At 56.1% G+C, this 21,375-nt stretch overlaps 1 protein-coding gene across 1 annotated transcript in view; it reads right to left on the bottom strand.

Annotated features, from left to right (window-relative positions):
* The window catches only part of LRP5 (LDL receptor related protein 5), a 131,382-nt gene that overhangs the window by 74,342 nt on the left and 35,665 nt on the right, over positions 1-21,375 (bottom strand). Inside the window, 2 exon segments of the mRNA XM_040638785.1 lie at positions 759-835; positions 1,366-1,532. Of these exon segments, the coding sequence (XP_040494719.1) occupies positions 759-835; positions 1,366-1,532 (244 nt within the window).

Here is a 21,375-nt window from a genome sequence, read left to right as displayed (position 1 = left end):
ATGCCCACCGCCAGCAGCCTGGCCAGCGGTTGGGTGCCATCCGAGACTTAGGTGCCGGTCAGCCGTACAGCGCAGTGGGGGAAGGGAGATGATGCCCGGGACTAGGGAGGGTCCAGAACACTCAGAGGAGGAAGAATCCATGAGGACCAGAGGCAGGGGGGCCTTCACTGCAAACAGGGTTGTATGTGGGATCTGGAGGACACAGGGATACAGGCAGGCAAAGCCACCACAAACAAGGACACCCCACAGCACACGTAGGGTGAGGTGGCGGGCCTGGGGCACGCTCCCATTCATCATCGCCGTGCTGCTCCGGCCACCCAGAGCAAGGATTACCAGCCATCCCGTTCCGCCGGCGAGCTTTACGGTGCCCAGGCTCCCCAGGTTCCCTGCGGCCAGGTCCCCTGGCTCGTCCCCACTCATCCAGCCAAGGCACAACCTGCCCGGGCCTGCGGAGTCGAAATCCCACACTATGGTTCTCACCTTCTGAGGACCGCAACGCTCGCTGATAAACCGATCCTCTCCCCAGACAGACCCACGCAGGCGCACACACGGTGCTGTCACCAAGGCCCTAGTATGTCCCCCGACCAGGGAGGACCCAGCTCCGGCCTGAAGACCCCTTGCTAAAGCAAGCAGGGGAGGCTGCTGACCTCAGCTCCTGTAAGTTACCATCTGTCTCAGGAGGGAGCAAGCTCCCTGTGGCCACAGGGATTCAAGTGCTAGTCGGTGACTACAGGGGAGGGGCCGCAGGGGAGACTCACCAAGTGTGAGCGTCGTCGGTGGACGGCCCCACTGACAAGCGGTCTCCAATCAGCTGCTCTCCAGCCGGGAGGGGAAGCTATGGAGGAGGCACCCCGGGGAGGGGGGTGAGTTGCCAGTGCCGGTGTTAGCCAGAAACCCAAAACACCCTACTGCGGGCTGGGGAGATGGGGGGGGGGAGCTCCTGGAAGCTGCCCCAGGCACAAAAAATCCTAGCTCTGCTCTGTACTTTCTCCCCAAACTGGAAAGACCACATTTTCACCACGGTTTACACTCTGGGCAGTTCAGGTGCACCCTTCAAAGGCCACAGATTGGGGGGGGGGGGAGAGTTCAATTTCTTGTGCTTTTCCCAAAGTGAACCTCTTGGGGAGGGGAGCCACCCTGGAGAGCCAGGGGTGGGTGGGTGGGCGGCGGGCCAGCTTCCGTGCAGCCCAGGCGGGTGTGGCCCCAGCAGGCAGGCTCTTTCCAGGAGGAGCGGCTGGCTGCTGCTTCTTGGATGTTTAGAAAGCATGGCACACTCCACTCCTGAGTCCCCAGAGGCACCTCACCCCAGTCGCCCTGGGAACTCACCGCCGGGGGGCTTCTCCAGCTGACACAGGCAGCACCTACTCTCCCGGTGGCCTGCCCCCTGGCCAACGTGGCCCTCCCACTGGGAGACATGGCCTCCTTGGGGTCTCTCCTCTCCCACCGGTGGAGAGACACTGGGGGCAGGATGGACAGGAGCCAGCCTGCCATGGGAATGCCGGTGGGAGCAGGGCCAGTGGAAGAGAGGAGAGCTGCGCAGAGAGGCGAGGAAGCTCTCAGGACAGCAGTCGAGACGGGTGGTGCTCTGCCCTGAGACCAGGACAGAGCCGGCCAGGAGAGTGGGGGGCAAGAGCCATGTGGCACCATCTGGGACATGCAGAACCCACCTTCGTGTCCTATATTACAGTGAGAAACAGACAATAAGCAGTAAATATAATGGACAGGCCAAGCTAGTACCTTGAAACATCAATGCTATGGTTTGGAAAAAGAGAGCAGGGTAAGCTGTCTGGGAGTGCGGGCTGGCATTTCATGTAAGATGGTCAGGACAGGCCCCCTGAGAAAGTAACAATCAGGCAAAGACATGAAGGGGTGAGGGAGGGCGGAAGGAAAGGTATCAGCAGAGGGAATGGCTAGTGCAAAGGTCCTGTGGGAGGAGCAGACGCTGGTCCTATGTGCTCCTTCCCTGCCAGGCACCATGCCCATATGCCCAAGACCCTCTCATGCCACAGCCCCCTGCGGGGCAGGGGTCTCAGCTGCATATCCCCCAGCTGAGCTAACTGCAGTTCTGGGAAAGGTACCCTGACCTGTTCCGGGTCACTCCACCCGGCGACAAGTTGTTGACTCATGGCCTGAGCTTCTGGGCAGTGAGAAGAAGGCATTGCAGGAAGAAAGAGTGCAATGCAAGAAGGAAGGGGAGGGGAGGGCAGACGGGCCAAGAGCGGAGCCACTGGGCCCAGCCACCTCCCAGCTCCGGAACCCACATGGGTCACCATGAAAAATCAGACTGTCACCCGGTGGCCACGGACGCCAGGAAAACCTTTTCAAAAAACACGGTGGCAACCGGTATTAAGGACCATGAAAATGTCTAAACCCTCTCCCCGGGGATCACCCTTGCGGGAATTCATCCCAGGGAACACCGGAGTAAGGGGAAAGGTCCTGGTCGCGATACTGCTGCAGCCTTGTTTGTAATAAAAAACGAACAAAGTATCCCCAAAGTCAGGGATGACCAGACTGTTCTCTCGGCGTAAAATCACATCCACAAAAGTACTAAGAAAGTGACTGCAATGACAGGTGTACGATACCGCGTTAAATCGAAAGACACCCACCCAACCAACTATAAGCCCTGATTTGTACTCGCACAGTTATGCCGACAACGCTAGGTGGGAACCAAGCCCACGGGACACTGGGGAAGATGACCTTGTTGGGCCTCCAGGAAGATATACTTTTCAGGGTTTTGCCCTGAATTCCACTGATGTTGCTACGAAGTTATCTGTGCCAATATATTTTCAGGACCACATATCAGAAGGGCCAAGAGACCAGGTCAGTGCTCCGAGTGTGAGCCCCGGAGCCAGCTCAGGGCGACCGCTCAGACCCGGCCCTCTCGGACCGCAACATCTGGTCTGAAATGGGGGTGGTCGCCTTACCTCCACTTCGGAGACCGAGCGGCCTGACCAGGGCGATTCATCCAAGGGCTCAGGCCAGAAGCAGCACATCTGAAATGTTCAATAGCCAGCAGCCAGGGTGGGGTAGTAATTATTTCCTCCATCCAGCCCTGGACCAGCTCTGCTCCAAAGGCATGTGGACAGACTCGGACTCGGGAGGCCTGGCCTCTCGCCGTGAGATTTGGGGCAAAACTTTAGAGGCAGGAAATGAGATCTACTTTTAAAAGGCACCCCAGTGCCCCAAGCAGACTGAATCCCCCTGGTCCTTGGTTTAACCAGGCAGAGATTACCCATTCTCCCAGTTGGTTTAACCAGGAGCAGATTACCCTTTCCGTGACCCTGGATTTCCACGGCCCCTTCTTGCCACGACCCTCAGGACACCCCAAAGAGTCCTGCGGGTTCTCCATGCCTTCCTCTTAGGGGACTGGGAGCAGGTCCTCCCACCTGTTTGCAGGTGGTCTGATGTTCCTGGGCCCCCTTGGCCAATCAGCATCGGACAAAGGCCGGCCCCCTCCCCCTCCTCCCTTTGGGGACCAGGACCCGTGACCAATTTCCAGGCCCTACCGCAGTAGGATCGGGAGTCTGAAAATCCAGCGCCAGCCACCCCACTCTACCCCATGTAAGCATATCCAGTATTTATATATAGAATTCAGAGCAGATGTCTGGCCTTCCATTCCAATAGGCTGTATTTTACACTGTTCACATGGTTACACTAAACACGACCCAGCTCACGGTAACCCAATCCTCCGCTGCTCCAGCAAAGAAGCGACGTCTGTAGTACCCGCCGTACTGACACTCACCAAGCGTTACAGGGCTCACCAGAGCGGGCGAAGCCGGGACCCGAGCTGCGGGCTTATCAGCCAGGAGTGACCCCTCGTCCCACACCAGCTCTCGAGGGAGGGAAGGCTACGTGGGGCCACGTTCAAGGAGCCTGTAATTTAGTTGGGCATGACACAAACTGCACACACACAGTTAACCTAGAGGAGGAGAAACGGCAGGTGAGTGCCACGGACGGGAGGTATCTGGAGCCTGAAGGAGAATGAACCTTCGGCTGGACCTGGCAGGCTTCCTGGAGGAAGGGAGATCAGAGCCCTGAAGGATGAATAAGACTGTGAATGCCAAGCATGCCCAGGGTTGATACCAAGATCCATCTATGCACTCAAGGTAATTTACGCATGATGGCTTACGAGCAACTTACCCAACGCCTAACAGCGCTGGGTACCTTCTAGCAGTTTCTCAAACTGGGTATGGGCACCGCCCTCCTGCACACCCCATCCCCAGGGGCAGGAGTTCCAGCACGCCTCTCCTGCTCGTGCCACACCTCCAGCTACGCCTGGGCCCACTTCTGCCTTCCCTCTGCTCTGCTCCCGTCTACCTGCCGGCTCTGAACCGGCACCACGTGCCCCCACACCTGGCAGAGCCAGCCCCTCCCGATCCCTCCTCGGCGTGTCCTGGCTGTCCCTCTACACCCCCCTGCACACTTTACAACCAGCTCCCTGACTTCCACAGTCTCTGCGGCGACGTTTTATGGAACCTTAAAGGGTTCCCAATATGAAAAGGCAGAAAGGTCACAGCATAGCCGGCAGGACAGAAAGACACACAAGGACGCTTATTGCACTGCTGTCTCAGCGCGAAAGCCTGGCTTGGGGAGTGTCTCGACGTCACTGTGGGAGGTGGGGGGAGGGGACGCTTGCACAACTTCGTGAACGTACTCCATGCCACTCGGACTGGATGCTTGTACGTGGTGAAGACGGTAAACTGCATGCGATGCGTGTTTTCACACAATAGCATAAAGCAACACGGACGGTGTGGTAACATTACAGAATATTACAAGCTACTGAACAGAGTGACAGAACTACAGGTTTAGCCGCATCCGGGGTTCTGTTCTTAAATGTTGGGCCGTCATTAAAGCGTGTCCGCAATGTGCTACGGATACATGTATTTGGGCCAGTGTAGACTCACCTATTCCTACTCATTAAATGGGTTACGATCCAGTATTCCCGTTTACTCTGATGTTCATACCTCCCTACTTTCAGGCAGTGAGATTCCCTTCTCGCTGGCTCTGGTGTCCTCTTGGCACCTCCCCACTGCGCCCTGAGGATTTCTTTACTTTCTGGCCCCATAAAATGCTCCAGGCACAGGCACCCCTTTCCTTCCCTCAGGCCTGGCGCTGGTGTCGCCTCTGACGAGCTCCGGCTCCTCTCCAGGGACAGTGAGCTGTGGAAGCCCGGACCTGGCCACGGGCTGTGCTCACTGCCACTGGGAAGTCACTGTCTCTGGGGTTGTCAGAAAGAGAACGCAAACGTAGGCCACCCCCATTATCCACACACACCCCATGTCTGAGTTGGCCCACTCACTAAATTTTATTTACGGCCCTCAAAGTCACCGGTGGAGCGTCTGTGATCGTCCCCAGACATGCACACGCAGAGGCAAAAAGGAATGTCGCCCGACCTGCTGTCCCACCCAGAGGGACCCAGGCGACACTGCCTTGTTTCCACTCTCGAAGCGTTAGCAAGTGTCCCTTCTGCGGCCTCGTGAGTGCCGTGTTGTTCATATTTCTGTGCCTGTGGGTGGTGTCACCGTTAGGAAACGGTCCCCAGGCACGGTGCCGGAGGGCCGTGTGGCCTGTGTGCCTCGTGCCAGATGAGCTCCCTTCAGGCACGACTCCCAGCACTGCTGGCCTTGCGTTCAGGGTTCCCGAATCAGCACCGCATACGAAATAAGGTGTCTTTGAACAAGAGCACGTGAGAAGCAAGATTCCGTACTGATCGGTGGCTGACGCCGTTGTGACCAGAGGCTCACGGGAAGCCAACCCTGCATTTCCCCGTCTTCACTAATTCAGTGTTGGCAGCGACTTTCCAGAGCATACAATTATAGATAAGGAGAGCCAAAGGTCGTGTATACACGCACTTTTACACACGCGTACACCTAGAACTATTCGTGTGTCTCCTGCGTGTGTGCGCACACGTTACAAATACACCGGTACACAGCAGTCCTCCTGATTTCACACATTTCCCCGGGGTGCTTTCTAATCTTTCCCCTTGCTGGGTTGGTCAGCAGCTTCTCCAAACCGGACACAGGGTGCTTGTGACCGTCGATCAATTTATTTACTTGCTCAATATAACCGACTTCCCGACCGCCCCCAGCCTCTACCGCCCACCACTGCTCACCGCACCCCTCCTTGCTTGTCGGAGGCCAGGCGCCCCGGGGCCATGTCACCACCAGCACCACAAGGACACCGCGCCCCGTCCACCCCACTCCCTCACGTGCCAGAGGCCAGCATCTGTGCCCTGCGAAGGAAGGACACTGTAGGACGGTGCCGAATCCTTAGATCGTCGGGGAAAGTGACATCTCTAGGATAGTGTCTTCCTATCCGTGAACGTTTATTTAAATCTTGTTTAGGGTCCTTCTATAAAATTGTATTCGTTTTTCCAAACAGTCTTGTACCTTATCACTTAGATATAATGCCAAATACTTTAAAGTTCAAATCATCATTTAAAGAAAAAAAATAAAGTAGCCCAGAGAGAACGGCCGGATTCCTTTGGACGTTAAGACAGAGCATACCTCAAAGGCACTCAGCTGGGGCGGGAGCACGTTTAAGGAGCCTGGAAGCCTCTCCCCACCCCCAGGCAGAAAAGTTGTATTTCCCCTCCAATAGGAAATGCATGAAAGCTGAGCTGGCTAAAATAACAGGGATGAGGAGAAATCAGTGTGGTCCCCAAAAGTGCAAGTGAGCCGGCCTCTCCAGCTCTGCACTCAGAGAGCTCAGTCCCTCCCCTCCAAGTACAAGAGAAGCGTGCCCTTGATCTCCCAGCATGGCATGCAGGCATGTTAAAATGTCTGGAAATGTCTGTGGCTATACCGTGAGCAGCGATCTCAGCAAAACCCCACTGCGCCTTCTCACGGCAACTTCTCGATTACGGTCATATTAAATGCCCAAACTCCCTTTTACGTGGGCAGTTCCTCAAACCCGGGAACCTCCCCACCCGGCGCCTCTTCCCTGGAGCCCAGCGCGAGGGAGGCACCCTGTCACTAGGGCGCAGAGGCCGCATGCGACCCCTCGTGCTACGGCGACCGGGATCCTGGCAACAGAGTTTCACCGTCCAGCTGGGGCTTTCCACCCAACTAAAACAGGCTCCCCTCCGTGACACCTTCTGCAGCTCCTAAACATTCTGAAGGGGAGACTTGACATTTACAACGATAATAAATGTTGGGTTTCCTTTAACTGAACAGATGTCCTGCCTTTTACAGAAAGCTCCGCAAAGTCAAAGCTGTCAGCCTGGAAGGGCTGAGCCTGAGCGGAACCCTCGATAACCTCTCCCAAAGCCCTGGGAAGACTGCTCCCCCAGCTCCCACCTCACCTGCCCTGTCATAGCCCCTAAAGCCTCCCCTACCCATCTATTCACCCCAGACCCACTCAGCCGGGGATGTGCCAAATGCCTCTCCCACCCCCAACCTGGTCCCCGCCCCCCAGGCTCCCTGCAGGCCTCCACTCCCCCCAGAGTAGACCAAGGAGACCCCCATTCTCTATCACGATGCCTCTAGCCATACCCAGCCCCACGACCCCTCCCTGGTCCCACACCCCGCCCAGGTGGAAGCGGGGTCCTCCATGAGACTGCCCATCTCCCCCCGCCTCCTCGGGGCAGGGATGGCCAGGGCCACCCACGGGCCCATGCTGAGCAGGGCCCAGCTGCCCAAGAGGACGTCCACCTCCCTGAGGCTGGCCTGGCACATGGGGCTTCTGGCAGAGGCCCTCCTTCGGCCCTTCCCGTTCCAGGTGCTGGCCCGATAATGACCCAGCCATCCATCAGGTATGCTGACGTTTGCACAAAAACAATAAATAAATCTCCTATTTTGCTTCAAATCCAGGGCAGATATAGCCAAGGCTGGCATAAGACGATAACCCACTACAAAGGACTGCTTATCCACTTGCAAACCAAGGCTGCTCGGGATAAAAAGAAAGAGCCTTTATTATAACCACAAGGGTGGGGAGCTCAGAACAGACAAAACTTGAGTGGTGCCTCCTGGGACAAGGCGGGCAGGGGAAAGCTAGAAAAGAGCTCGAGGAATCTTCCGGAACCTGGAAGTTCTACTCTCGACGGGACTGTGATGGTGAGCTGTGGACCTTCATCAAGCTGCTCTCCTGAGGTCCATGCACATCACGGGGCTGCAGAAGCAAGGCCACCACCTCTCATCCCACCTTCCCTGTCCCAGCCAGTCACGTGGGTCGGTGCCTAGCCCCTACCGGGCTCCCAGCATCTCCCCACCTGCTCCTCCATCCACAGGCTTGCTGGCCTGGGCTCACAGCATCGCTCAGGGCCAGCCCTCTTCCTCCAGCTTGGTCGCCCCATTTCTGCTGTCCCCCAGCCACCGCGCTAGTCTTACACACACACACACACACACACACACACACACACACACACACACACGGTAATTAACCCTGAGGCCCAGGCAAGTTTCCCGAGCAGGGACCACATTTCAAAGGTCAGGGAAGCAGGCAGACAGGAAATGACAGGGGCAGGTTTGGGGGGTGGGGCAGGAAAAAAGAAATCAGTTGCAAAAGATACAAAGAAAGTGAAGTTTCAGACACCTTAGAGCACAAAGAAGCTTTCAGGAAGCCCTTAAATAGGGTTTTCATTCAACAGGGAGATGGGCTGGGGGGGTCCCCGCTGTTCCCCTGCATGAGGGGTCTGTGCTCTGGGGCAGGCAGGTGGACCCTCCGGCCTGGGCTCGGCTACTCTGTGAAGTCCTGGGAGACAAGCCCAGGACCTGGCACAGACCCACTGAGAGCCTGCTAGAGGGACGTGAGTAGCAGCGGGGTAGTCCACTGTCCCCAAGAGCCCCTCTGAGGGTCCCAACCCTGGCCCAAGTGACATGGGCCCTTTCCAGGGGGGACTGTGTGGCCTTAATCCCCACCCAGCACAGGCTCACCGCCAACCCAGGACATGTCCAGGGATGACTGTCAGACGGTCAGCAAGCCTCGCACCTTGCAATTCCCAGCCCCCTTCTCAACTGAAGCCAGCTCCCCAGCGCCCAGCCCCCAGCCCGACTCCCTCGGGTCAGCGGACCCCAGAGGGATGGGCAGGGGAACGAACTGGCATCTGCTGTGGGCCTACTGTGCGCTCACCACCCTCTACCTTAACCCAACTCAATCTCAAAACACCCCCCCTGCCTGATGGAGATGACGAATCTCTCCAGCAGCTCACTGAGGCCACACAGCACACAATGGGGGTGCTGAGGGGTGGAGCCCCCAATCCTAAGCTAGCTTTTTCCTCCACTACCTCCCACCGTGGCACTCCTCACCCCGGTCTATTTGAGGGGACAAATCCCAAAAGCAACCAACAAGCAACCTCAAAGAGCGTCGAAGTTGACAAATCTCACTGAATCTTTTGACGGGAGTGGGGAGGAGCTTAGTCTGACCTGGAACTCAGACATGAACTTAGGCCATTCCATACAGTCAGCAGTGAGACCAGTGCCCAGAGGTGACAAGTGCGAAGCAGCCACACCAAAGTGAGGGTGACAGGAAAGAACAGTGCCGGTGACATCCCACGGCACTTTGGGAACAACCCAGCTCACACACCAGTAACCACCCTCTTTCCCCAACCTGTAAAGTGAGCCGAGGGAGAGGGGGACATAGTCTAGCATGTAATTGCCATTCTAAAGGCTCTGAGAAGTCCTGCAGTAAGGAAACCTAGTTCATGTCCTACACCCAGGATTTCCCAAGTATATCTGATGAAAGAGCACCATGTAGTTTTGACCTAGGGAACACATTTGAAAAATACTGGCCTGAAGGTGAAGTGAAACAGAAAACACAAAAGCAAAACTGAACAGGACACATCAGCAGGGACCGAGCAGACGCAGCACAGATCCTGGAATGCCGGCCATCTCCAGATCGGCACACTCACTTCCCACCCCCCAGCCACCTCCTCCCCTTTTCGTGGACAGGAAGACTGATGTCCAAGGCTGGGGGCTCTGTGGGGCCACACGGACTTCCGACCAGAGGATGTCGGTCCTAACAAAGAGGTTTCTCCATCTGGTTACTGGGAAATCATCTGCAACAAACCACCCCAGATACAGATGCCCCAGCAAGCTCCAGGACGCTGGTCCACACGGGCAAGAGAGCACCCTACCCCGCCAACACAGCACACAAGCGGAAACGACCCCAGCTGACAGGGACCCAGGGCCACGTCCTTGAACTCGGCCCCAGAAGTGCATGCGGCCCCCAGAGCTGGTCTCAGCGTCAGTGAGGGAGGACACAGCCCACGCCAGGGCCGGTTACCAGCGACAAATCGCCCTTTCCAAAACCGAGTCCCTTAACAGAGCCCATTGGTGGTGGATGTCAGGGTCTGGTTACAAACACCGCAGAGATTTCCCTGTGAGGGAAAGTGCTCCTTCCTGAAGCCATTTCCTCTACCAACTATGTTTTAATTGGGCAAATACATCCATTTCGCCGCAGTGACCGTGTCGGTGCTGACAGGTGAGGGGGCCGGAAGTGGAGGCCCAAGCACCTGCAAGGGAAGGAAACGGGTGGCCCAGGCTCACCGACAGGCACCCCGGCGTCTCCCTCCCGCTCCCCTGTGCTCTCTCACACACACGAACGCAGGCACACACGCGCACATGCACTCTGCAAGCCCTAGTTCAGCAACTGTGGAATGTTACCAACTCAGTGATACCTAGGACAAGTTTGTAGGAAATACGACATTTGATTTATGTTTGCAAATGTGCGTTTTTCACTAATTAGAAGGTTTAGGGCAGAGCAGGGAAAAATATGTATTTCAGAGTCCCAGTTTGACTTGCCAGAAACCAGCCCGTTACTAACATTCTTATTTTCGACAAAATATAGCATTCTGATTACATACCATTTCGGTTCAACAGCTCCCCGCTCCCGGAAGTGGCCCAAGGCCATGGCAGAGACTGACTCGGGGGCCCTGGGGGGCTGACGCTGCCGGCCCATCCCAGCACAGGGGGAGGCAGGAGCTGCCACCCGGCTCCTGGAGGCCCCATGGAAACAGGCACCAGGTGGCCGCTCAGGTTCAGTTCCCACAGAAGGTGGGGCCACCCAGGAGAGCCCTCTGGCCTCAGTGTCCTTCCCCCCTTATAATGAAAGCTGCTTATTCAAATGCACTGGGGGCTCTCTGCAGCCTATTTCCTTTATAGATGAAAGAAAACACTTTTATAATTCAAATGGCAATTAAGGGGTAGGCAGGGGGGCCTCAGCCTGCCAATTTTAGTCCCTGTGTGACCTTAAGCAAGTTTTGCAGGCTCTCCTAACCTTAGTCTGCTCATCTGTACAACGGGCACCCAGTCCCCGGAGCGGCTGCAAGGATTACATGAGTCCACTGAACATCCCTGGGAACCTGCCTGATACGCTATAAATGGGCCGTGACTACCCGCTGTGTTTATTTATTAAGTCTAGACAGTTGTATCGTGGGTGTTCTAAGGCAGGATGCATTGACCAAAACGTAAAGAGTACATGAAATGCACCCCAACTAGAAACGCACACCCTGCACAAAACAGTCTTAATGGAGACCAGTATCAAAACCACCCTAGGTCAAGCTTCTGTGGGTCTCTTCACAGTCCTTGGAAATCAACCAAGAAGGTTCTAAGGGTACTGCACGTGGGTGCACGCACGTGTGTATCAGGTGTGAGCCTGGGCAGCTGCGGGGTCCACAGCTCCCAAGGAGCACACCCACCACCCATCTCGAGTGAAAAAGGGGGCAGGCCAACCAGCCGAGGAAGGCCTGAGGCCCTGCTGACTTGGGGGAGGCCCACCCGGTTCTCCCTGGCTTTCCAGCCAGCTCGGCACCTGCGCTGTGTCCTGGATACCTGCCCTTTGGCCAGGGACCAGTACTGGATGCAAGAAAGAAGGGGCCAGATCAGCTCCAGGGAGCAGAGACAGTCCCACACCCCGGGGCGCGCAAACGTGATGCACACATAAGAATTTAGTGCAAGGCCACACAGCAAACTCAGGATTCAGGAACAAAGGTGTAGACCGCCCGTGCGTCTAAGGCCCCACCCTGCAAGTTCCCACCACAGGCATGCGGGCTGCCAAACCCGCAACAGTCAGCGGGGCTCTCTCCCCGGCCTGGCACCGACTGGTCGTTTCCACTGAAGTGGGAGAAGGTGGGACCACTGCAGCCCTCCCTCCAGCCCCACTGGCGAGGAAGACTGCGTTTTCCCCCCCGTGTGGTCACAGAGATCTCATTGTTCTGCTCCGCAGAGAGGAAATGAGAACTGAGCTCAGAATGCATTTTAGAATTGGCAGAAAAGAACATCTGGGAAAGGAAACGCATTTCAGAAACAAACATACCTTTGTACCAGCTTTTATTTTCTTTAAGTGGTGCAAAAAAAATAATAATAAAGGCATGCCAAATTTACCATCACTCTACAAAATCTCCTTTTTATGGGGCAGAACTGGGAGGCTCTGCTTTCAAATGATCTACTGTTCCTGAAAAAAAGCAGCCCGCTGGGTGCCGAAGGCCTCGAGGCTGTGACCAGGAGCCACACAAAAGACCTCAGGCTCGCGACACCTCTGTTCCAGGCAGAGCAAAGCAGACAGACAGAAACTGTCCTCACCGCGGTTTGCTTCAACCTCTTGCCGCTCGGTCCCCACCGAGGCCTCTGCAAGAGCTGGATCTTCTTGGTCCTGAGTATCTTATGCGGGTCTGGGGCTGCCTGCAACGCTCAGCACTGAAGACCAGCTCTGATTACCCTGGGAACAAGCTAAGTGTTGGGTCTGGAGGGTCATGAGAATGTGGAGAAGCCCGAAATCAGGCATGAGGGAGCGGGGTAACCTGCCCAAAGTCGCCCTCCACTAATCAGAGACACGGGAGAGCAAAGAGTGCGGGCTCTTACCGAGGTACTTGAACTTCATTCATTCTGCCTAGTGGGGCACCTGAGTGACCCCAAGATCTCTCTGCAGATGGGTCAGACAAGGGAGCTGCATCCAGCCCCCAAGGCACTGCAGTGACCCTACCACACACCAAGGAGGAAGCACAGCCCCTCGGCCTCTGCCCCTAGGGACAGTGGCCTCCCACCACCTGACCACATATCCGGGTCCTGTGTTCCAGGACAACCCCTCCGTCCCCAGGGAGAAGAAACGGAACAGAGAGAGGTACCTACAGCCCGGGGCTCTGCACCGCTCCTTCTCAGGCAGAGAAAGCAGGTCCCAGAAGGGGACTGATGCTTTGGAGGGGGAGCCGGGTCAGGCGGGCGGGTCAGCAGCCTCTCCTGCTCATCTCTGCGGCTCCTACCCCAGGCGCCCCCCCATCATCCCAGCACCACCTTGTACAGGGTCCAGGTTGTCCTCAGAGTCAACATTCCCATCTGTAGGAAGGAGGCATGGACATGCCAAGCATTAGAAGCATACAGCACCCCAGGAGTGTGAATCCACACTCTATGAGGGCCCCCTCCCAGGGACCACTGGGCTCTAAGCGTGAAGCTCCACGTCTCCCTCGCGACAGGGCCTAACATTCCTATTGCACACTGAGCAGGGGAGAGGGGGGAGGGAGTACCTGTCCCCCACTGTCTCACTCTCCAAACCTAGGTCAACACTCTGAACCTCTCCGGTGACCATGGAGATGCGGCCAGCCACCCTGCCTCCAGGGCTGGTGTGAAGGTCGAAGCAGCGGAAGAATGGCCTGGCAGGCAGCAGAAGGAAAACACTGCAGGGAGAGAGGTCACCATGCTCTCGCGAGAGGGTGTGACCAATGCCAAGGAAGTCGGGGTCCAGATGGCACAGGGTGGAGGGGTGCCCGCCCCTCACAGCCTCACTTCCATACAGTCATCGTTGGCCAAGGGTCAGAGTGTTCTATTCCCGTCCCTGGCCTGGCCTGGGCTGGCCACAAGGACAGAACCACTGCCTGCCTGTGTTCATCCTGTTCCAGGGGCCTAGTCCCGGGCCAGGCACATAGGAGCACCTGCTAGAGGCTTAAATTACTCTTGGGCTACAGGCAACAGGAAGTCAGGAAAGCCAGCCTAGGCCGAGGAAGGGATGGGCAGGTCCCACCTGGGCTCGCGGCCAGAGGGCAGGTGCAGAGGGCAGGCCAGGAGTTCAAGGCTGCGGGGTCTGCGCCCCTCCTGCAGGCTGTGGAAGACGCAGAGGTGGCAGTGGGAGCCCAGTGTGGCACATGGGCTGGAAAGCAGCGTCTCTCACTAATTACGGAGTGCCTACTGGGCACAGGGCCCCGTCAGCCACCCGGGGCAAAGGCACTGACCATCCCCATCCCAGGGCGGGGAAGCCGGATGGAGCAGGGACTTCCTCGCCTGAGGGTGAAGTCTTGGTGCCCAGGCTCCCTCCTCTGCCTTCAGCAGGGCCGACAGATACAAGAGGACAAGAGACAACTGCTGGCCATCCAGGCGGCCGATCCACTGGAGAGGACGCCCTGCCCCAGCCCGGGAGGCTGTCAGAAGACAGGCAACAGGGAGAGAAGGAAGCGGGGTCCCTAACAACTTTCCCTGAGGAGGGAGAGCCAGGGGGTATGTGGGCAATACCCTACAAATTGATGGGGGAGGGGGTCTCCAGAAGAAGGAACGAAGCCCAAAGCACCCCCTGGCCACACCTCTAACAGAGCCAAGGTCCAGGAAGCATCCCCGCCCCCCCCCCCGACACGTGCACCTGCTCTCCCAGGCCCAGGCCTTCCAGAGCCCACCCCTGCCAGGCTTCACCTAGGCACAGCAGCAAATTCAGTGCAGGGCGATCAGACTCAATACGGCCATTAGCGCGACCCTGCACTCCACCCTCTAACGAGTCCGAGCTAAGACGGTTTCAGCCAAGCCACCACTTAGCTGGAGTTGAACCTGACTCCAGAATCCCCTGAGGGCCCTCTCCCTGGAGAATAACAATTATGATTGTAATAATAACCCTAATAGCTAATAATTATTGAGTACTCACAGGGAGCCAGCCCCGTGCTAAGCACTTTGTAGCCTCGCTGCGTCCTCGGGCAACGATTACCACCCCCCCCACACATGTGAGGAAACTGAGGCCCAGAGGAGTTAACTCACTTGCCCAAGGCCGCAGAGCTGACAGCGGAGCCAGGAACGTGGGCCGGGCCAGAACAGGTGGAGGAGGCCTGCGCCGCCCGGGGCTCCAGCCTCCCCGGGGCCCTCTGGCAGCCCCCTCAGCTGTTCACAGTGAACCTGGGGGAGTCGGCAGGGAAGGAGGCTGGGGTGCAGCAAGTCCTCGGTCCGGGGATACCCAAGACAGTGACTCTGCGGGGGGCTAACACCGGAGCGGGGGGCAGCTGCTGGATGCGAACATGCACCACGCCTCCCGGGCTACAGTGGGGCGACCTTCCCGAGTAGGTGACCCAGCTGGCCTTTGGTACTACAGGCAGGCAAGAAGAAACAAGGCCCACCTGCTTTCTTCACACCAACAAAGAGCGGAAGGGGGACACTTTAACCAATGTGTCTCCTGTCACTTTTGACAGTGAGGACCTCACTGACGCAACCGTGGACGGGAGCACGTCCCTAACTCTGCATTCCCACCAGCTTCTGGGTCCATGCTCTGCTGACACAACCTAGCGAAACTCAGGAAAACCCTGAACCTCTCCAGTGCCCAGATCCCAGCCAGCCAGGAGAGCCCTTACACCCTTACCGTGGTAAGACACAGTGATGACACGCCAGGAGACCTTGGGAACTCCGTCTCGCAGGCCCACGGTCAGGCAGTACCCAATAGGATCCCTGGGCCTGCGTGATGGAGTCCCACCTCCGGGGCCCCAGGAAGGCCTTGCTCCGTGGAGAGGTCCCAAGAACTGGGCCACACAGGGATGCAGGAGCCCGGCTGGAGGAACACTTTGGGGTGGTGGGGAAGGGGGGGTTCTGAGCAGAGCTTTCTGGATCCCTGCAGAGGGAGCTGAGCAAGGGGCTGCTGAGGCCCAGCGCCCACCTGGTGGCCAGACCTGCCTGGATTCTGGAATGATTCCACCTCACCACTCTCCATATCTGTTACTCCCAGCCCAGGTCCACAGCCCAAGGGGCCACAGAGGTGTCCTGGCTCTGAGAGGTGCTTTTGGTGCAGAAAAGCCGAATGAAGACACCCCCATGGGGGCAAAGGGAACCCGAGCCTGTTTCCAGCATCTCTGCATCTGGTGGGCCTGACAGAGCTCTGGCCAGCCACACCGGGCCACCTGCAGGCCGAACCACAAGCAGAAAAGGTGAATGCTTAACGAAGGCCCTCTCCTTGAAGGGATACAATCTTTCCAAACACAGGGAACATGTTTTCGAGACTAGAAATGGTAGCCCAATGGACAAAAACCGCTGTTAGTTCTGCTCTTTGGTTTCGAGCGATTCCCCGCACGCTCCACCGCCCACAGTGCGAGCCTCTCTGGGGAGGAGGTGGGGATGCCACGAAAACGAGCAGAGCCTCAGCGGGCCAGTCCACTCCCTGTGCTGTGGTCACCTGGGGGCAAGATGGGCAGAGACCTCCCCGGGGCCGCAGACGGCCCACACCACGTCCTCCCCAGGGATGCAGCACTCTATACCCAGCCCAGCAGGTCGGGGGCCCCAGCGAAGGGTTACTTGCTTCGGGGCTGTTCTGCCCAACAGACGCAAGGCCAGGTGGTCACCTGCTCTGTGGGGAGTGGCAAAGCTGGGCCCACACTCCTCTCAGGCAGGCGGCACCCACACAAGCCCCCTGTGCTGGGGCCGCTCCCTGGCAGGGCTGGGGATCCAGCCTCGGGGCCCTCGTGAGCTGATACTGCGTTGGCCCGTGGGAAAGGAGAACTCTGTGCAAACATAGGTGACACAGTGACAGCCGGCACGCACCACCCCCCACGGTGGGTAGGTATTTCATGGACAAGGACTCCATGGTGAAGAGCGTCCAGGATGCACTGGGTTCTTGAAGTCAAACAGCTCTATTTGTAGCGGGCCCTCTCAGGGTCCACACCTCAGGAATACGGGTCTCTATTGGCGGAGTGCGTCCCACACTTGGCCCCACAAGCCTTCTGCTATGTAGGACAGGTGTTCTATAATCCAGGGAACACAGCAGCGCTGGATACCAGGATGGGGGTGGGAGCTTACCACACTATAGATCTGGGGGCCAGAGCGGGTAAGGATGGATAAGATGTGCTCCCTGGACAGATGAGGCCTTGGGAATCCTCGAGACAGCTACTGAGCAACTACTGCATGCCAGACAGCAGGTGGAAACACAAGCATGAAGGCGGCCTCTGACCCCAAGGCCCTCTCAGGCTGGGTGGGCCATGGAAGGTTCTAGACTCCAAGGAGACAGATCTGTCTGGAGAGGCACTCAACCCAGGGAGCAAAGAAGAGGGGCCGCACGGAATACCAGGCCAAAAAGCTCCAACTTCAGATGTTGGGAAACTGGTGTCATTTTCTGAGAAGGGGAAGGACATGATGAAACTAGTTTTGGAAAAACGTATTCTGGCCAGAGTGAGAGGTAAACGGGCAGGACGAGGTTCTAGGAGACCTGCTGGTGTAGTCTACCACTCCAGGCATGAGTGCTGTGGGGGCTGACAGGTGAGGCCTCGGAGCCAGACAAGTGGGGGGGGAGGGGGTGGAAAGGAAAGGAGCACCCGAGCTTTCCAACGTGCAGGAGGGAATGGAGACCAGGCCGCATCGCAGAGCAGAGGAAGAACTGGTGTCAGAAGAAGAACGGGCGTCCGGGTCGGCCCCACGCTCCAGCCTCAATAAGGAGGAATCCCGGGGGGGTCGAGCCCGTGCATGCTCCCATCAGGCTCTTTTTGGAAACGAGCCTGTTCTGGAGAAAGTTCAGAGAAATGGCCTTCCCCCAAAAAAGCAACTCGAGAACACACCTTGCTCTGAACCCATCTTGCAGTGAGGACACCACTTCGGCTCCCACAGCGGAGAAGGCGGGCTGCTCCTCCCAGGGTGGACTCCAGGGTGGCAGCTGCTGCGAGTGGACAGCCTGGAAGGCACCCAGGCACCCGGCTGACATGTTCTGGCCAGGGCCACGCGCTCGGGCAGCTTTCAATGCCCGATTGAGCAATTCCCTAAGACTTCTGCTAGGCAGGTACCGCCTCCCCATTGGGCTAATAAAGGGGTGCAAGCCAGGTAAGAAATTAAAGTTACTTACATTTTGTTCTGGAATGAACTAGGGGAGGGGAGCAGTAATTTACGCGGTAATTATATTTGCTCCAGGCTAACACTGGAATTAGTTGCATTAGAGCTCGTCTCCTGAGCAGACGCTGGTGTGAGCCCAGGAGCAGGAGCGCGGCAGGCAATACAGCACAAATGTCACCTCAGAAGCACTCCACGTGCAGGAGGAAGCAAAAATAGGAAGGCCAGCTCCTTCGCCGCGGAAGATGAATTGACTTCCACAGCCAGAGGCCAGCTTGCTTGTCAGAGACCACTTCGAAAGTCCAGCCCTCTGACACCTGTTGAATGTGGCCATTTACTGTCTCCGGATCAAGAGATCAAAGGATGGAACCTGATAGGCTGACTCCGAAGTCTGTCACAAAAGAATAAATGTACAAGAACAGTCGACACAACTTTTTGAAGATGACAATGAAGGGGGAGTGGCACAGTCAGTCTCTAAATACACTGATGCTACAGGGGTGCAGCTTACTGGTACAGAAAGACACCCAGGGGTCCGCGGAGAGAACGGAAGGTGCCAGGACACGGAGCCACGCCATCTGTGAACACTGCACACGAAACAGTGAGTGGTATTTTAAATGAATGAGGATAGGATGGGCCATTCCAACAAGGTGTTGGGACAATTCCCTATCCACCCATGGTGGGGGGGGGGGCACATCAGGGACAGTTCAGATCCCTACCTCATACCATAGACCTCCCCAAAATCAGATAAAATAACGTCTGAATATAGAACACAAAACAACAGCAGCTCCGGAAGAAAATAAAGGAAGAGGTGTGTATAATGTGGAGGGAGAGAAATAAAGCACAACACCCAGAAACCGTAAGGGAATAGACATAGCTTGTTTACATGAAACTTTTTAATGCCTGTATGATAATAAACCACCAGAAATAAGGGTGAAAAACTAAGTATAGATCAGAAGAAAAAATTGGAACAAATTTCACAAAGAGTCCACGCCAAACAAACAGCTCCTACACATCAGTAAGAGAAAGATAAACGACTCAACAGAAGAATGGACTCAGAATAAGAGCAGGCAATTTTCAGAAAAAATACATACAAAAAACAAACCGATTTCAGAAAAATGGAATCTGGTCATTGCCAGCACCAACGAGGGCATGGGAAAACACATACGTTCACAGACTCTTTGGAGGAATCTGTTAGTATCTTTACAAACTTACAAGTGGATATACTCTTGGACGAGGAACATATCCCACAGAAATGCCTGTGCGCAAACGCACGGAATCGCGTGAATGAGGGGTCACCGCGGCAAGCCTTACAGTAACAAGAAAGTCTGGAAAGACATACACGCTCCTACAAGGGATACGAGCTATGAAGGATGGTAGATCCATACTATGAAATACTGCTTGGCTTTTAAAAAGAATAAAGATCTGAAAGTCCAGATGCAGAAAATGTTTAAGGTAGCAAGTAAAAAAGGCTACAGAATCAGGGGTAGAGAGTGATGAGGTTTATGTAAAAAATATATGAGCACCGTGTTCAAAACACTGTCCTACATTTGTTACAATATGCGTTAGAGGTCTCGTCATCTGTGAGGAGAGAGAGAAAACAGGCAATAAACAAAGATATTCAGCCTCCTGGAAACAAGAACCATGGCAAATATTTAAGCAGTGTGTACGCACCCACGTACGTCCTGCATTTAAATATTTATACATATTTGTGAAAGAAAACGGCCAACAACGCGAAGGTGCTCGATGTCCTCGGCCACCAGGAAAACGAGATCAAAACCACAGTGCAGTACCGGCCCGTACCTACTAGGATGGCTAGAACCATCCAGCGCCAAAGAAAAAAAAGCAAAGCAAGCAAGTGTCGAGCAGGTTGTGGAGAAACTGGAACTCCTGGGCTGCTGCCGGCCACGTCAACAGGGCAGACGCTGAACAGCGCAGTTCGATGGATCCTCAAAAAAAAAAATCAAAGACAGACTTACCCTATGGTCCAGCAGTTCTACGTCCAGGCACATGCCCCAACGTGAAAGCAGGGACTCAGAGAGATGCTCGCACACCCGTGTTCTCAGCAGCAGCGTTCACAACAGCCAGAGGGGTAAAGGGCCCCGGGCTCCATCGACAGGCGCGTGAACAAACAAAACATGTGCGATCCACATGTGAGATCGATTCAGCCATAAGAGGGGTCGGAGTTCTGTCCCTCACTACAGCTCGGATCAACCCGAAAACATTACGCTACATGCAGTAAGCCAGGCACCAAAGGACAAACGCGGTACGATTCCGCCAGGAGGAGGCAGGTAGAACAGGCAGATGTGCAGCCACGGGACAGTGGAGAGAGGTTAGCAGGCGCGGCGGAGAGCGGTGGACACGGTCTCACCAATCCACAGACACAGCTTCTGTTTCAGGCAATAAAAAAATTGTGGAACTAAGGGACGTCTGGGTGGCTCAGTCGGTTAAGTGTCTGCCTTCGGCTCAGGTCATGATCCTGGGGTCCTGGGATCTGCTCAGCGGGGAACCTGCTTCTCCCTCTCCCTCTGCCCCTCCCCTCTGCCTGCCACTCCCCCTGCTTGTGCTGTCTCTCTTGTTCTGTCAAATAAATTAATTAAATCTTAAAAAAAAAAACAAAGAAGGAAACAGGTTCATGGAAGGGAAGTGCACCCCGGACACCACAGGGAGGCAGTCAGGGGCCCAGTGTGTGCACCACTCTGGCTGGCTCCTTCCAGCAAGAGGAGCCTTGGCATATTCTGAAAGGGGCACCCGAGACCCCAAAAAGGCTAAACACTACTCTCCTCCCTGAGCGAATCTTTGCTTCCCTTTAAGCACTAGAAAATTGCAACAAGGCAAACTGAAAGCACTGAATTAAATACCAACCAGGGGCGCCTGGGTGGCACAGCGGTTAAGCGTCTGCCTTCGGCTCAGGACGTGATCCTGGCGTTATGGGATTGAGCCCCACATCAGGCTCCTCTGCTATGAGCCTGCTTCTTCCTCTCCCACTCCCCCTGCTTGTGTTCCCTCTCTCACTGGCTGTCTCTATCTCTGTCGAATAAATAAATAAAATCTTTTTAAAAAATAAATAAATAAATACCAACCAATAAAGCAAGTAAGAAAATACCCAGAAAGTACAGTATACCCCACCCCTGCTCAGACGTGACATCACCCCGGGAGGGGTCCATGGCAAGAGGGAGCTCAAGCAAGAAGGACACAGTGGACATGTGACTCTGGGCATGGACTCCATCTGGACCTGACGTTCCGGCGCCACGCAGCCACTCTGAGGGGAGCACTCCCCTGGCCGGTGAGCTGAGGGTGGAGAGTTAACTGCTCCCGGCCAGGTGGGCAAAGGCCGGCCTGGGAGACGCACAGGGCACAGGGCTGCTCAGGGCTCGGGGGGGGGGGGGGATAAAGGAGC

This window comes from Ursus maritimus, unplaced genomic scaffold, assembly GCF_017311325.1.
Source record: "Ursus maritimus isolate PB19 unplaced genomic scaffold, ASM1731132v1 scaffold_23, whole genome shotgun sequence".
NCBI classification, from domain to species: domain Eukaryota; kingdom Metazoa; phylum Chordata; class Mammalia; order Carnivora; family Ursidae; genus Ursus; species Ursus maritimus.
This window is presented reverse-complemented; position numbering and strand designations above follow the sequence as displayed.